The sequence below is a fragment of the Phyllostomus discolor genome, chromosome 1, assembly GCF_004126475.2.
Source record: "Phyllostomus discolor isolate MPI-MPIP mPhyDis1 chromosome 1, mPhyDis1.pri.v3, whole genome shotgun sequence".
Lineage (NCBI taxonomy): Eukaryota > Metazoa > Chordata > Mammalia > Chiroptera > Phyllostomidae > Phyllostomus > Phyllostomus discolor.
The window spans coordinates 211,186,947-211,202,554 of NC_040903.2; the positions used below are offsets into that span (position 1 = coordinate 211,186,947).

Here is a 15,608-nt window from a genome sequence, read left to right on the forward strand (position 1 = left end):
CCTGTCTTAGGTCGTTCTCCCCTTGGGGAATCTTACCCGTCTTTGGCTAACCGACCAAGCTTTGGGGTTCAGTTATGAATGAAGCAGCAAAAGCAGCGCTCCTGCCAGGGAGATAAGCCTTTGTCTCCTTTCTGGCTTACGGTTCCAAGGGCGTTCCCTTAGCCTTAGCCTTGGCAGGGATTACAGCTTCTGATACCAGGCAGGACGGTTCCCAACAGGAACAGACCATGGATATTGGTGCAATGCTGACCAAATGTGTTTTTTGAATCTCCTTCTTATCTCCAGAGCCCGGGTTCTAAGGAACTGTGTAATCAGGGTGGGTGTAGGGGCTTTTGTAGGGAGTAATCCTAGGAGTCTTTTCCATTCCCAATCTTTGAACTCTCTAGCCCTCTTAGGAGGACACTCTGGTGGGGAGTCACTCTCTAATGAGCTGTTATTTCCTTGTTTACTTCCGAAGAACTGTATTTCTTCTGTGGAGTTGCCATGTGTCCCAGTCCCATGGTAAATCACATAGACCCTAAGCAGGGGTAGTAATACAGTGATTAAGCAGAGGAGTGCCAGGTACTTTCCCCTGCCGTGTCTGCTGTGTGGACATGCGGCTCCCTCTGTGACTGTGTCAGACAGCAGGGCTGGGCTGGCTCCCGGCACAAAACGTTGTTAAGAAGAATGACTAATCAGACCCATAAAGCAAAAGAAACAGTGGTCCCAGTGGCGAGGCACTTGTAAGACATAAGGGTTCTCAGAGGCTGAGTCTGATTCTACAAGGGGGCTGGAGGGGCCCTGGCCTGTCGGGTGTGGGGGACGGGGAAGCCCCAGGTCAGAAGCCGTGGATGCTCGGGGTGGGACTCAGACAGTGTGTGCCGGAGAGGTGAAGGCCAAGGACATTCGGGCTAGCCATGGATGGGGTCTGCTATGCTGACCAACGTTGGAGACCCTGCTCCTGGGTCCAAAACGGCGCTGAGAACCTCCTGGGTGTTTTATAGAGTCCCCTGTAGTGTGAATACACAGGAGAATTGAAGCCTGTGGCTAGACCTTCTTTCTCCCCTGAGAGGAACCATTTGACTCTTGGCTGGCACACACATTACCTGGTCCTTCCCAGTGACTGCGCAGGGTAGGGGAAGACGAAACTGCTCTGGGGGGGCCCCACTGAGGATTCTATTCCAGACCCTGCTGCAATCCAGCCCACCTCTCGAACTGTGGTGGGAACTAAACGTGATTGCGTGTGGGCAGTGCCCAGCCCAGGGCAAGCAGAGAGAGAGGACAGGGAGAGAGAGATTTGTAGAACTGGTTTTCTCGTGATCATGACAGATGACCATCAGGAAGAGGGGCTGTTGCAGGTCAAGTGCTGAGGCCACCCGGCCGCCTGCTCATAGAAGTCCCTCTGCTTGTGGGAGGTCGGTCTTTGTTCTATTAAGGCCTCAACTGATTGGATGAGGCCCACCTGCTCTATGGAGGAGTGTCACCTTTACCTACCAATTTAAATGTTAATCTCTCCCAAAAGCACCCTCACAGAAAGATCCAGAATAATATTTGGCCACAAAGGTGGGCACCACGGCCCAGCCAAATTGACACATAAGATTATGCCATCGGTGGCGGGAGAGAGGGTGGAACACCACTTCTTTGGGGTGCTGGGCTCCCTTTGTAGAGTGGACATCTTTGACCTTGGTTCATACATGCCTTGCTTTGTATCCAGCATCTGAACTCTGAACCTGTTCTTTGTTTGTTTGTTTGTTTAGATGCTCTTTGAGGGCTTTACCACCTGGCTCTCTAGTTAGACAGCTGAATCTGCCTTCAGAATATTGTCACTTCTGTTGGAGTGAAATGGTCATGCAGTTCTGTGATAATCATTCTTGATATTCTGTGATTGAATATTTGGCGTCTTGAAATCGTGGGTCAAACTAATGACAAAACTATTCACATCTACGCCTTTGGTGTATTTTGACAGGACTGTGAAAATCCCATTACAAACCCTCCGACCACAAGCCTCAACCTCTGTTGCCTCCTGCCCCAGAGGGGTCCTGCCCACCTACGTACTTCCCACCACTTGGTAGTGAAGGCTCCTGCCCGCGCCTTCCCTTAGTCCGCCTGCCCCTGACCAGCCAAGGTGCTTCCTTGTGTGGCCCCGAGTGGGGCGACACGGTCTCCTCTTGGGAAACATGAGAAAAAGTGCAGACCTTTCAAAGGCGGTTGTCTCCGTGCCTGGCACCTCACCAGACCGGACCGAAACTCACCCTGGGCCCATTTCAACATGGACGCGAAGGAGGGGCACCTGCCTGAGAGAAGGGAGAGGCGCGACCTCACTGAGAACACCGTTCATGACGCTTTAGTGCCCGAGGCCAGTACCATTCTGCATGGGCCAGGAGGCCACCCAGGCTGGCGGGCACCGGGACACCCCCGGGAGTAACGCTCCCTGGGAGCCAGGCGGTGGGGAGGAAAGCTGACAGCCCTCATGTACCCCTGACTCCTGGGGTCTCCCGATGGCTACGAGGAGGAACTAAGCGTTGTGAGTGATGGGAGTGGCTTTAGCCAGTTCTTCACCCAGGTCATCTCCTTTGTGTCACTGTGGGCCACTCTTCTCTGAGGCTGTGCCCTGGTCCGGGAGCCGGGTCTTAGCCAGGGTGCGCCTGAGGGGACAGGAGGGCTGGTTTCTGCATGTGGGTGTTTTTCCACCACCGAACACAGAGATGAATTTATTCACTCATTTTTGTTTTGTAATTATGATGGGCATACAGTAGTTTCAGGGGTACAACATTTATTTACAATTAGACAATTATATACCTTACAAAGTGATCCCCCCAGTAAGTCTAGTGCCCACCGGGCACCGCACAGAGTTGTCACACTCCTGGGACCACACGGAGCTGTCACACTCCTGGGACCACACGGAGCTGTCACACTAGTACTGACCGCATTCCCTGTGCTGTGCATCCCATCCTCACGATTAGTGACTCAGTAACTGGCAGGTTGTACTTCTTAATTCTCCTGGCCTTTGGCCCAACCCCCACTGCCTTCCCATCTGGCGACCATGAAGAATGAAAATCATAAAAATCATATGGTTCTGTCAACAGAGACCCTGTGACTTGCATGGCGAGCCCGAGGGCAGAGCCCTGGGCACAGACTGTGGTGGCCAGGGCGACATCGCAGCCCCCACATCCGGGCCCCCACCGGGCTCTCCCTCCCCGACCCTGGGTGGGATGTTCTCGCTCTCTGAGTCGCTGGTCTCCTGTTCGTGAGTGGTGGGGGAGGGGAGTGTGGGGACCCCCGAGGCTCCCCCAGCTCTCTAGCATAACCCCCTTCTCTCTTCTTCCCCTCCGTGTAAAAGAGCTCGGGAAAGCCGGCGCGAGGGGCCCCCCCCAGGAAAGGAGTGTCTGGATCCGGTGGCCTTGGGGGCTCTGCTGGCGGCTGCCGGAGTCAGTCACCTTTGATCATGAAGGGTGATGTGGAAGGAGCTGAGGCGGCCCGTTCGGCGGGGGCGAAGGGGGAGGGTGGCACAGGGGCCTTTGCGTGGAACCCTGTGGTCCGCTGCCCCACGCGAGGATTGAGGAATCAGACTGCAGGGGCCGGGCCGTGGCCGCTGCAGAGCAGCGGGGTGGAGGCTGCACACCCACGGGGCTGTGTGTGTGCACGGACAGCATCAGAGCCCAGGAGGCAGCCAGCCTTGGCCGCTCAGGACGGAAAACCGATGCCTGCGCCCAGAGAGGCCTTCACCACCCATGCGTCTGAGAGGCTCTGCGGGCCCAGTGGTGCCTCCCGCCCACCCAGGCTCCTGTCCTTGGCCCTGGCAGCTCACGCCGTCTGACCTTGGCTCCACTCTGCAGCCGCGGCAGCCTCTCTCTGCACCTGGAGTTCTGGCCTCGGCCTCGGGGCTCACGGAAACACCCCCTCGAGCCTTGTCACCTCCGGCCGATCATCCTGTCCTGCACCTGCACCGCACTTCCCATAGCCCTAGACATCACGTTGGTTGGAAGCTTTGGTTTTATTGAAGTGGTGGTCTAGCGCCCCACCTAGATCCCAAAACTGGGGACCTTGTCTGTCTAACTCATCCCTAGCATGTTAGGTGCTCAGTACATGTTTGTTGAATGAATGGACAAATTTGATGTCACACAAATGTCACATAAATGTCACACTAAAATGTCACATAATGACAATCTGGCCTTTGTGAGGTAGCCATTAGACCATTTTCAAATCAGGACCCTAGAGGCACGGGGGGAGCACCGTCGCTTGCCCAGTTCACATTTTAGGTTAATTAAGCTTGGCCCTGTCATTCTGCAGTAAAGGCGACAGGCCTATATGCGACCCCTCCCGGGCGCTAAGCAATGGAAATGCGCCACCCCAGACACGCCCCACGAGGCCGGTCACGTGGGAGGTTTGTGGGGAAGAGCGCAGCCCGGGGCTCAGGGGCTTTGGTTTGTGACCTGCGTCTCTGCCGCCTTTTGGTGACCGAGCCTCAGAAGCGGCGTCTGGGCAGCAGACGCAGCTCTGCTGGGGCCGGGGGCCTCAGGACAGAAGGGGCGCGCGGTTTATCTCCTGCACGTTGTTAGCGTCTCATCCATTCGCCCGGGCCTGGTCCCGCCTAGGACTTAGTGGGATTCTCCACTTTCCCCAGGAAGAGCACTGTCCCCGAGGCTCTGCTGACGATCAGCAGCAGGAAGGGCCTATTGAAGCAGACGGAGTGGGAGGCGCCATCCTGGGACCGGACCGTGAGCTTGGTGGCCGTGGCCGCCGCGGCCTCGGTGCCCTCCTCCCGGACGTTCAGCACAGCCTTGTGGGCGGCCTGCCGAGGGAAGAACAACATTAATGCTTTTCAGAAACCGGGAGTCGGCGTTTTGTCTGGGAACGGGGGCACCCGACCCCCGCCTCCATGGGCTTCAAGATTCCACGACATGCCTGGTGAGAGAGTTGCTCAGTGGCCGCTCTGGTGGCTGCTCCTGGGCAGCTGGAGTTGAGTGGTTACACATACGGCCCAGAGAGACCTAGGTTTGAGTCCCGGCTCTGCCACTTACTCTCGTGAAAGATATCGCCACGTGCTTCACTTTCCAAGTCGGGAAAGGGCTGGTGATAACTGCATGTAGCCCACAGGGTTATTTGGTGAATTAAAGGGGATCCTACGAAGTGCGGGCACCAGAGTCAGCGCTACAGCTGTTGCACAGGAGGCACGGGCTGGGCGTCACTGAACGTCGCATCCCTACTCTACATGGGCAGGGGTGCAAGTAGAAGAACATCGCATCCCCACTCGTTCTTCTACAGAACAGGTTCTTCACCTGGGGTTCACGTGTGGTGAAGCTTCAGGCGCCTGGGACCCCTGGACGATTTTGGCCCTTCTTTTCCACACGTGTGCATGAGCACGTAGCGGGGAAAGGCCCACCGTGCTCATCGTCTGCCTGTGGGATCTCCCTGCATCCTTCCCAGTGACCAAGTGACCAGTGACCAAGGTCCCCTTCAGTGGCCCAGGACCACCCCTGACCCTTATCATCTGTTATCACAATGAATTTTAGGTCAGGGGTCAGAAGCCCATATGCAGACAGGGGTGAGACAGGCACCCCCACTGAGACAAGAAGACCTTGTGTAAGGGCGTGGGGCCCGCAGGGAGCCCCGAGGTTACCCTCTGTCTAAAAGGGGTGCTCACAGCCCGGCCCCAGTCGACGGCCGCTGTGCAGAGGCTTGGACTCACTGTGTGGGGAATTGGGGCAATGAGTTGTTGCAAGAGAATCAGAAATCTAAATTTTTAGGTCCAACATCCTACATTTGAGGAGTCAGCTCTCTCTTTTCCTGTTTTCTTTCTTTTTTTTTCCTTTTGACTAATGTCCCATGAGCAGCCACGTTATGACCTCAGCGTGAGGACCTGGGCTCCAGGGAGGCGAGGTCCGGGGCCGGGCGTGCCCCTGCCTGGTCCTCCGAGAACTGCAGCCGAACCTCAGGGGCACTTGTTGGATGAGGGAGGAGGGGTGCCCGTGCCTCAGGGCTGTGATGGCCCTGAAGCGTCCGGCCTGGCAGCCGTGTGACTCGGCCCCATTTCTGGCTCTGAGAGACGTCACTTCGCCTCCCGGGGACTCCGTTTCCCTGTCAGTGAGATGAGAGTGCGCGATTGGTCGGTCTCCACAGGCCCTTCCAACTCGGGCTCCCGTGAGAATATTCTCAGCGACCAACTCACTTTGGAAACTCGAAGGGAATCTTTCTTTGTGATTCCAGAAAAATCAGCATCTTTGCCAAAAGCGTCCCGGATGCCCATCTTTGGGAGAATGTTTTCCAGGTCATAGGAGGTAGAAATGGAAAATTTTGGAATGAACACCTCTAGCCACCTGCGGAGAAGGGGAAAAGGAGGGGTGAGGTCACAGGCCCGGGGCCCCCATCTCCGTCTCTAGCTGGCATCCCAGGAGACGCTTCTCCTGCTGGGTGCTGCTCGAGGGTCAACACATCCCAGGCAAGCAGCCCAGCTTGTGCTGGGAGTGAGCCCACTGGGTGTGTGAGTTCAGCCCTGGGGACGTAAGAGATGAAAAATGGGCCCCCTCCTGAAGTGGGGGACAGAACAGAGGAGGGGGCTCAGCAGGGGGGTCCTGTGGCAGAGACGGTTAGGATGCGCTGGATGGTGACAGAAGCCAGCCGACTGCCCCTGGACCAGAGTGCCACCCCCCCCCCCACCCTTCTTGAGACAAACCCTGCCAATCTCTGAGAGCGGCAAAGTCCGCACGTGGTCACGGAGCAACTTAAACGTGGCTAGGGCCAACAAGGAACTGCACTTCAAATTTTATCTAGTTTTAATTGAAATAACCATATGTGTCGCTGGTGGCTGTCCTGCTAGGCAGCACAGCCCTGGAGTTTGGCACACGTGTTCCTTCCCTGTGATGGTTTCCCTGAGCCGAGGGTGAGCAGCCCACAGTCACTGGGCACTTGCGCTGGGCCAGGCCTCGGCTGAGGCACACTCCTGAAGCGATCTCCGTTTCAGTGATGGGAAAGCTCAGGGTTAGTGCTTTGCCCAAGGTCCCGTACTTGGTGAGTCACAGGTATGTAAGCACAAGAGTGTTGCACGGACACTTCATCGATGGACTTCTGTGACATCCAGCTGTCTTCACCTGCCCTGGGCTGGGTCTCTGTACAGACACCCCGCCCCACCTGCGGCCTCTGCCTCTCTCAGCACCGGTTGCAACCTCAGGAGAGCATAAGCCGGCGAAGCATTCTACCGTGTCCCTTGGTCCCCACCTTCGCATCTGCACTAGTGCTGTTTCCTTTGCCAGGTCTGCCCTTCCCGAGCCTCTGTGTCCCACCCGCACCTTCCAGTTCTGTCCATACCTGTGGCCAAAGGTGCCCCCTCCTCGGAGGCTCCCGTCCACCCCAGCCGAAAGGGACCTCTGTGTCCACAGGCTCCTCAGCCCTCCGCCTGCCTCCCCAGGGCATGGGCCTTTGTCTTCCTCGAATTACAGCTGTGCCCGAGCCTGTCCTTTCTCTCCTAGATGGTGCCCACAATGCCAGGAAACGGTCTTCCCCCACCCTTGGCGGTACACCATCACCAGCCTCAGGCCCCAGCACACTGACACAGGTGCCCACCTCTTCTGGACAGAGCGGCTCCATCGCCTCAGGGCCCCGGATGACAAGGACTGTTCCAGCTGCCTCATCCCGCCTTGGACGGGGAGGACAAAGAAGGCGGTAGCGTTTCCGCTGTAGTCCATCTGCAGCACCGAGCAGTTCAGCTTGGGGTCCAGCCCGAAAGCAAATTTCTCCATCTGGTGCATCATGGGGACCTTCACAGTGGTCTTGCCCACCAAGAACGGGTATCTGTTGCTTGTATACACAGGGCTAAAGGGCTTCGCCCACCTGGCTAGCACAAAGAGAGAAGAGAGGTCTGTGTGTCAGTGCAATCAGTGCGGTAACAACAGCCAACCCGATGGAGTAAGGACCTCTGCACACTCTCTCTACCATAAAAAAAAAATGAGAGGACTGCCAACAACGATTGGAATTAACTTTTTCAGAACTCTAGAAATGAACCAAATGCTTTCTTTCAGCAAAGTGGGAAACAATTTATTGAAGAAAAACAGCTAAATTTTGGTAAGAACCATCAGCTTTGTGGTATTTCAACTTGCCCTAGTTCCACTCCCCCTGGCCCCCTCATTGCCCCAGCCCTGTGGCATCCTTGAAAAGTAAGAGCCTGCATTTGCAGTGAAATCTGGCAACCCGGGGGCCCTGAAGGATGAAAACGGGGCTGGAACCTTTTAAAGCCTCATTCCTGAAGAATCGTCCTCATTTGCACTGTCTTGTGCTTCCCTGGGAGACCTCGCTTTCAAAGCTGTCTGTGTTTGGTCTGATTGGGAGCTCAGCCGAGGCACAAAGCCATTCCCTTGGAGAAAACTAGTCCAAAATAGTTGCAGGTACTGATACGTTTTGCAGCTGCCTGAGGAGGTAGCTAAGGATCAATTAATCAAAAGGCTTTACAGGACAGGCTGAGGGTGAGGGTGGCGGTGGCATCTGCAAAGATGACAGAGTGAGGACCTGTGCATATTTGCCCTTTCATAAAGGCAAAAGAGGAAAGGAAAAAAAAAAAACCCTGGCAGAAATAGAGTCAACTTTTTCAGAACTCTGGAAATTAACCAAAGGCTTGCAGCCACCTGGGATGAGTCTATTCAAGAAAAGTGGCCAAATCTCGATGAGAACAGTCACCTCTGTGACATTTTAACTTTGTATTAGTCTCACCCTCTGCTTTCTAGCGCAGCAGCAGCTCTGAAAAACAGCAGCCTGTATCACCAATACCAGAGGAAGAGGAGCAGATCTGAAGAAATTTCAAAGCCTCACTCCCAAAGAATGATAACTAGTTGACCTGTCTGATAGTTTCCTGGAAGGCCCCACTTACAAGGCTGGTTGGAGCTCACTCAGTGCTAAAAGCATTTGTCCCCCAGGTCAGGGAGTGTTTGTTAGGAACAATGGTAAGCAAGTGTTTTAGCTTCATGGTTGCCTGGATGAGGATAACAGATGGGACAAACAATAGGCTAATCAAAACATTTAAAAGGAAAAGCTGAGGGGAAAGATGTCCATAGAGACTTTGGAAAGTTCCAGTATACCCTGGGCTTTTAGATGCTGCATGCATGTGTAATGTATATACATATTTGAAAAAAAAAAAAACGAGAAGGCTCTGGTTCTCAGCTCTGGCTGACCTTGAAGGTCCGAACAAACAGACACCGAATGCTGAGTCAGAGCTAGAAACTGCCTTGATGGGTGTTGATGGCACACCCCGTGATGCACACAAAGGCCCTTGACAAAGACTGGGAGATTTATTGGTCCCAGGCATTTTGGTCCCAATCATGGCGCACAGGACAAAATGCAACTTTAAAAATTAGTTCAGAAAAATCCCCAAACAAACAACTACTGCAATAAGCAGTAACAAACTTTTGGGAGAGGGAAAGAATCTGATTTTCAGAGTGGCCACATTACATTATTGTTAAAATCCAGCTTTTACTTAAAAAATAAGCAGCATAAAAAGAAACGAAGTATGGACTGTACACAGGAAAAAAGCAATCCACTAATGTCAGAAGTGAAAGAAGGAATACCAACATAGATCCTGTGGACATTAAAAGTAAAACAAAGAAATGCTACGAACAACTCCATGCCCACAAAGCTGATGATAACCTAGATGAAATGGTCCAATTCCTTGAAAGACAAAATTCGCCAAAACTCACATAAGAAGTAGTAGACAATGTGAACAGGCCTACACCTATTAAAGAAACTTACAATATTGAATAACTTTCAAAATAAAAAAGTAACAGGCAGTGATAAGCTTTGCAGCTGCCTGAGAAGTTGCAAAAAAGCACCAGGTCCAGACGGAAGAAAGCAGAGAGAATATTTCCTAACTCATTCTATGAGGCCTGCATTACCCTAGTACCAAAGCCAGATAAAGACACTATAAGAAAACTCCAGAGCAATGTTTCTTGTGAACATTGATGCAAAAATCCTCAACAAAATATTAACAAATCAAATCTGGCTGTGTATAGAAATAATTATACACCATGACCAAATGGGGTTTACTCCAGGTTTGCAAGGCTGGTTCAACATTTGAAAGTCAATGAATGTAATCCATCCCATAAATAAGCTAAGCAAGAAAAATTACATAATCATATTTTAGATGTAGAAAAAGCACTTGACAAAATCCAACACCCATTTATGATAAAACAACAACAACAAAACCTTTTAATAAACTGGAAATAGAGGGGATCTCCCTCAACTTGATAAAGAATTTCTACAAAAAACACTTACAGCTAACGTGGCATTTAATGGTGAGAAACTCTAAGCTTCCCCACCCCTCCGTGGTCAGGTACAATGCAAGAATGTCCCTTCTTACCACTTCTTTAAAACACTGTCCTGTGAGTTCTAGCCAATGCAACAAGACAAGAAAAGGAAATAAAATTTATACAGATTGCGAAGAAAGAAATAAAACTGTCTTTGTTTGCCAATGACATGATTGTCCATGTAGAAAATTCAAAAGAATAAACAGAAGAATTTCTGGAACTAATAAGTGATTATAGCAAGGTTGTAGAATACAAGATCAATATATTGTATGAAAGTCAATCACTTTTAAATATACCAGCAATGAACAAGTGGAATTTGAAATTAAAAACAGTACCATTTAGCATCTCTCCAAATGAAATACTTAGGTATAAATCTAACAAAATATGTACAAGATCCATAAGAAGAAAACTACGATACTCTGATAAATAAAATCAAATCACTAATTGGGAAGATAGCCTATGTTCATGGATAGAAAGGCTCAATATTGTTAAGATGTCAATTCTTCCCAACTTGATTTATAGATTTAATGACATCCCTATCAAAGTCCTAGAAAGTTATAGTGTACAAAATGACAAACTGGTCCTAAAGCTCATATTGAGTTGCAAAAGGCCCAGAAAAGGCAACACAATATTGAAGGAGATGAGCAAAGTCGGAAGATTGACTGTAACCAACTTCAAGATTTACTATAAAGCTACAGGAATCCCGAGGGTGTGGTATTGATTAAAAAACAGATGAGTAGATCAGTAGAACAGAATAGAGGGCGCAGAAATGGACCTAGATAAATAGAGTCACCTGACCTTGGACAAAGGAGCAAAGGGCAGTACAAAGGAGCAAAGACAGTCTTTTCAACATATGCTGCCGGAACAGCTGACGCCCATATTCCAAATAATGCGTCCAGACACGAACCTTGTACCCATCTCAAAAATTAACTCGAAACGGCTCATAGACCTAAATGTAAAGCACAAAACTATAAAACACCTGTAAGATAAAGTAGGAGAAAACCTAGATGACCTAAGGCATGGCAGTAACAGTTTAGGTATCATGCCAAGGGCGTACTACATAAAAGAAATAATTGATAAATTGAACTTCACTAAATTCAAAACTGGTCTGGAGAGACATTGTTGAGAGAATGAGAAAACAAGCCACAGACAGCAAGAAAATATTTGTAAAATACACATCTGATAAAGAACTGTTACCCAAAATGTACAAAGAATTCCTAACACTTAATAGCAAACAACCACGTGGATTTAAAAACTGGAAGGGCCTTGACAGATACCTCATCAAAGCAGATATCCAGGTGACAACTAAACATATGAAAATGTATTCTGCATCGTATGCCATCGAGGGAATGCAAATTAAAATGAGACACCAGAGCACACCCATTCAAATGGCAGAAGTCTGCAACGCCGACACCGAAGGCTGGCAAGGATGCGGAGCAATGGAAATGCTCACTGCTCACTGCTGCTGGGAATGCAACATGGCACCGTCCCCGCGGACGAGTGTGGTGGTTTCCAAACCAAAGCTCTCTTTGCCGTACAATCCCGCGATCATGCTCCTTGGTGTCAGGACCTGAACATGATGTTTGCAGAACGACCGGCACGAACCATGTGATTCTACTTCTATGAGATGTCCAGCATGTCTGCAGGGGCAGAGAGTGGACGGCTCGTCGGCGGGGAACGAGCCGGAGCAAGGAGAGACTGCTAATGGGGAGTGGGCTTTTGTTTGAGGTGATAAGAATGTTTTGGGATTACGTAGTAGAGGTGTTTACACAATCTCGTGGATATGAAGTCAAGTGACTATAGCTAAAAACCAAAGCCCACTGAACTGTATACTTTAAAATGGTGAATTTTATGGTTCATGAATTATATTTCAGTAAAATTAAGCTAAATGGAACAACATATATTAAATACAGGAAACTTAGTAGGAACTTGACACATGTTTATCATTTTTCCCTCTCGTGCAGCCTTGCAGAACGGACGGATGAAGGGGTAGATGGCTGCGTGAGCAGAGGGCACGAGGGGAGGGAGGAGAGAGAGCAGAGAGAGGGAGGGATGGCACCGTGTGTCCCCGGCAGCCCTGCCTGGGGAGTCTAGGTAGTTCACCCGTAAGCACAACCCTGTGAAGCTGCCTTTATCATCCATCCAGTTAGCAGAAGCCTGGCTCACATCAGGCACTCAGCACATGGCTGATCTTTTAAAGCAACATGCTTAGAATTACGAAGCAAATCAGGGCAGGGGTGGGATTCAACCCTGACGTTGTCCAACTTCAAAGCTTAAGCTCATTCAGGGCTACACGGTGTTTTTGTAAACTGTGACGCTCTAGACAGATGCACGGGGGGTGTGCAGGACAGTTGAACTGTTATCCACGTGTACCAAGAATTCCTAAAACTCAACTGGATCTTAAAACTTAGCAAACAAAGAACTGTCTGGACTTCCACATCTATGAAAGTGTTCTCACCTTTGGATATGCTTCTTTTTTTATTTTTAAATTACTATTTGCATTCAGTATTATCATAATAATAATACTGCTGGAGAATACCTCACTGGTTTCAGGCGGACAGCACAGTGGTGACACAATCCTACAGTGTGCAAAGTGACCCCCGATATCTCCAGTGCCCACCTGGCACCGTACACAGTTATCACAATATTATTGACTATTCTCTGTGCTGTACTCTGCATCCCCATGACTGTTCTGTGACTACCAATCTGCACTTCTCAATCCCTCCACCGTTTTCACCCAGCCCCCCAACCCCTCCCCTCTGGCAGCTGTCAGTCTGGTTCTTCACCTGGGTTGTCAGAGAGCTCTGTTCCTTTGCAAAACCTTCAGGGGACAGTGGGGCAGCTACTGGTGGCAACAAAGGAGGTCCTTTTTCCCAAACTGATTTCTAGAAAATTTTTGTGTCCCACGGGCTGCCCACAGAGCCCCATGTTAGCCCCTCGGGCCTCATAATTGGGCTGTAAAAGATGAAACTGAATGAGCCCCCATTGTAATTGATAAACTGAAGCTAAGAGGCGGAATGTGAGATGGCCAAGGTCAGGCACCAGCTCGCTACAAAGCTGGTTAGCACCCAGCCAGTTAGAACTTGGGCCTTCCCCCTGTCCCAACCTGCTCTCCAGGGTCTGTCTAGCTTCTTTATTTGACTAGGGGTTGGGGGGGAACAGAACATTAAAATCAGAGTCAGCCTCTCAGACCCTTACCTTTAAAGAAAATGTAGTTCACCAGGACCATGGCTGTGTGAGGTTCAAGGTCTTGGATCAAGTCTACAACCTTCCCTTTGGTCTCCTTCTCCACATAGCTGTTGATCCTCTTCCGGGCTGTAGAGGCATTGGAGAAATCTGCAGAGAAGACTTCGGACTCATACAGACTCCTAACGTCGTTCAAGAAACTTGTCTGCAGCTGCAGCCCCTCCTTGATGAAGACGACATTCCCCATTCTCAAATCCAGGCCCTCGCTGGGGACTCGGAGTGAGCGGACCACGTGCTGCAAGCCCTGCTGAATCGTGGCCTCTGGCGTGTGTGTGAGGTTGAAGCCCATGCCCTGCAGGATCTGGGTCTTGGTGGCCGCGTGGGCCCCCAGGGCGAGCACGGCCAGGGAGGCAGAGACGCTCACTGGGGAGAAGAAGACGTTCTGGCTCGGGGTCTTCGAAACCAGCTGCCGGTACAGGCGGAAGGCGAAGTTGGTGTTGCCGGAAGACACCTGGGAGGAAGGGAAGTCCTTCGTGGAGGAACGGAAGTCCTTTGTGGAGGACGGGCAGAGGGATCCTTTGCTGGGGAGACTGGACGGGGACACACAACAGATCGAAGCACAGAAGCTAACAACTAAGAAAACTTGATGCAAGGAAGATGCCATTTTGGAACGAGGTGACCTGCAAGAGAGGAAAGAACCATTGAACGGAGGTAAGCTGAGGGTGCAGGCCCTGAACCGCAGACCTTACAACACTGACCTCATTAGCAATTGAATGCGGACAAGCAGGACAGTTAACAGATTCCATGGAATCTCAGCCCCCAGGGCGCTGGAGGAAAAGGGGACAGGGAGCCGTGAGACACTGGCTGCAGGAGCAGAGGCCATGGACTTGACTGACTTGACTCCGGGCTGTGGGACCCACTGAAGGGTTGATGTGGAGGCCAGTCTCAATCCAAATGGAATTGTCAAGGGCTGTTCTGGGAGCTACATGTGTCATTCCTTGCTCTTCCCACCTCCAGCCCGTTGCAGCGCACCATATAGGAGCTCAATAGATGCCGGTGCACTTACCTGGGCTGGAAGAGCATTCACACCAGGGGCCCGACCCAGGGTGGGTGGGAACAGAGGAAGGAGGAACATGGCACTAAAATCCCGAGTGTCTCCTATTTGATGGGCTCTGAAACTGGCTGGGGTCTTCAGAAAGCCATGTGGGGAGTGGGGGGTCTGCCGTACACCTGTGATGAGCTGGGGGTCTGCTGTGCTAACGTGGGTCATAATGACTGATCACAGCACTTGATCTTGACAGCCAATCGAAAGTCAGAGCCTAAGCAAGACATTTGGTTTTTCCTGCAACCTCAGAGCAATACATTATGGTTAAAGAATGCAGCCTTGTGCAATCACCCTTGCATTGTGTCAACCTTGTGCAATCACCCTTGCATCGTGTCACCTCCCCGAGTCTCACTTTCCCCATCTGTGGAGGAGGTGGCTCCGAGGAAAAAGTAAGACAGTCTGTATATGCCCAGCATGGTGTCTGGCTCACAGTGTGCATGGGAAGTGGGGTGAAGGGACAGGCATGTCCCTGTGTGAGAAGGGATGAAGTTGAAGGGCAGCATTGCCCTAGGGCAGAGGAGGCACGGCCAGGCACAGGGGCGGGGCACGCCACGGAGCACCAGGGGCCTGTACCCCTCTCTGGGGAGGAATGGGTGGGGGCGGGGGTTCCAAGGGGAACCTGCTAACACCAGCTCTGCCGCCCAGAGGGGCCACCTCCCCATCGGCAGACATGGCCTTGCTAGAGGACATCTGAGTCCATACCCCAAATCCTCCTGAGTGGGGGGCCTGGGCTGGGTGGGGGGACTGCCTGGACCAGTTGCCCTTCAGGGAGTCAGCTAGTAAATGTCCTGGTCCTGTCATGGCCTGGCCTCCCTGCGGCCTCAGGCAAGGTGCTGATTCTCTCCGGGCCTCAGGGAGGAGGCCTCAAAGGGCTTCCTTCCGTGACAGTCTGGGCTGTGTGGCCTTGGGCCTCCAGGGGCAGGTCCTTGCGCTGCAGGCCTCCTTCAGGCACCTCTCAGAATCCAACCTCCTTCCATGCCTGGCCTCCCTCCATTCCAAATGCCTGTCCTCCCGTGGTGACCCTCTGTCTCCCCCCAGTCTCTCTCCCAGTC

At 51.6% G+C, this 15,608-nt stretch overlaps 1 protein-coding gene across 1 annotated transcript; it reads right to left on the reverse strand.

Moving 5' to 3' along the window:
• Positions 1-4,537: 4,537 nt before the first annotated feature.
• Positions 4,538-14,425, reverse strand: SERPINA9 (serpin family A member 9). Its single transcript, XM_028508243.2, has 4 exons — positions 13,464-14,425; positions 7,540-7,810; positions 6,149-6,296; positions 4,538-4,771 (listed from the first exon to the last, which is right to left on the reverse strand). The coding sequence occupies exons 1-4, from the start codon at positions 14,113-14,115 to the stop codon at positions 4,571-4,573; spliced, it is 1,272 nt and encodes a 423-aa protein (XP_028364044.1). The 5' UTR covers positions 14,116-14,425; the 3' UTR covers positions 4,538-4,570.
• Between the last annotated feature and the right edge of the window lie 1,183 nt (positions 14,426-15,608).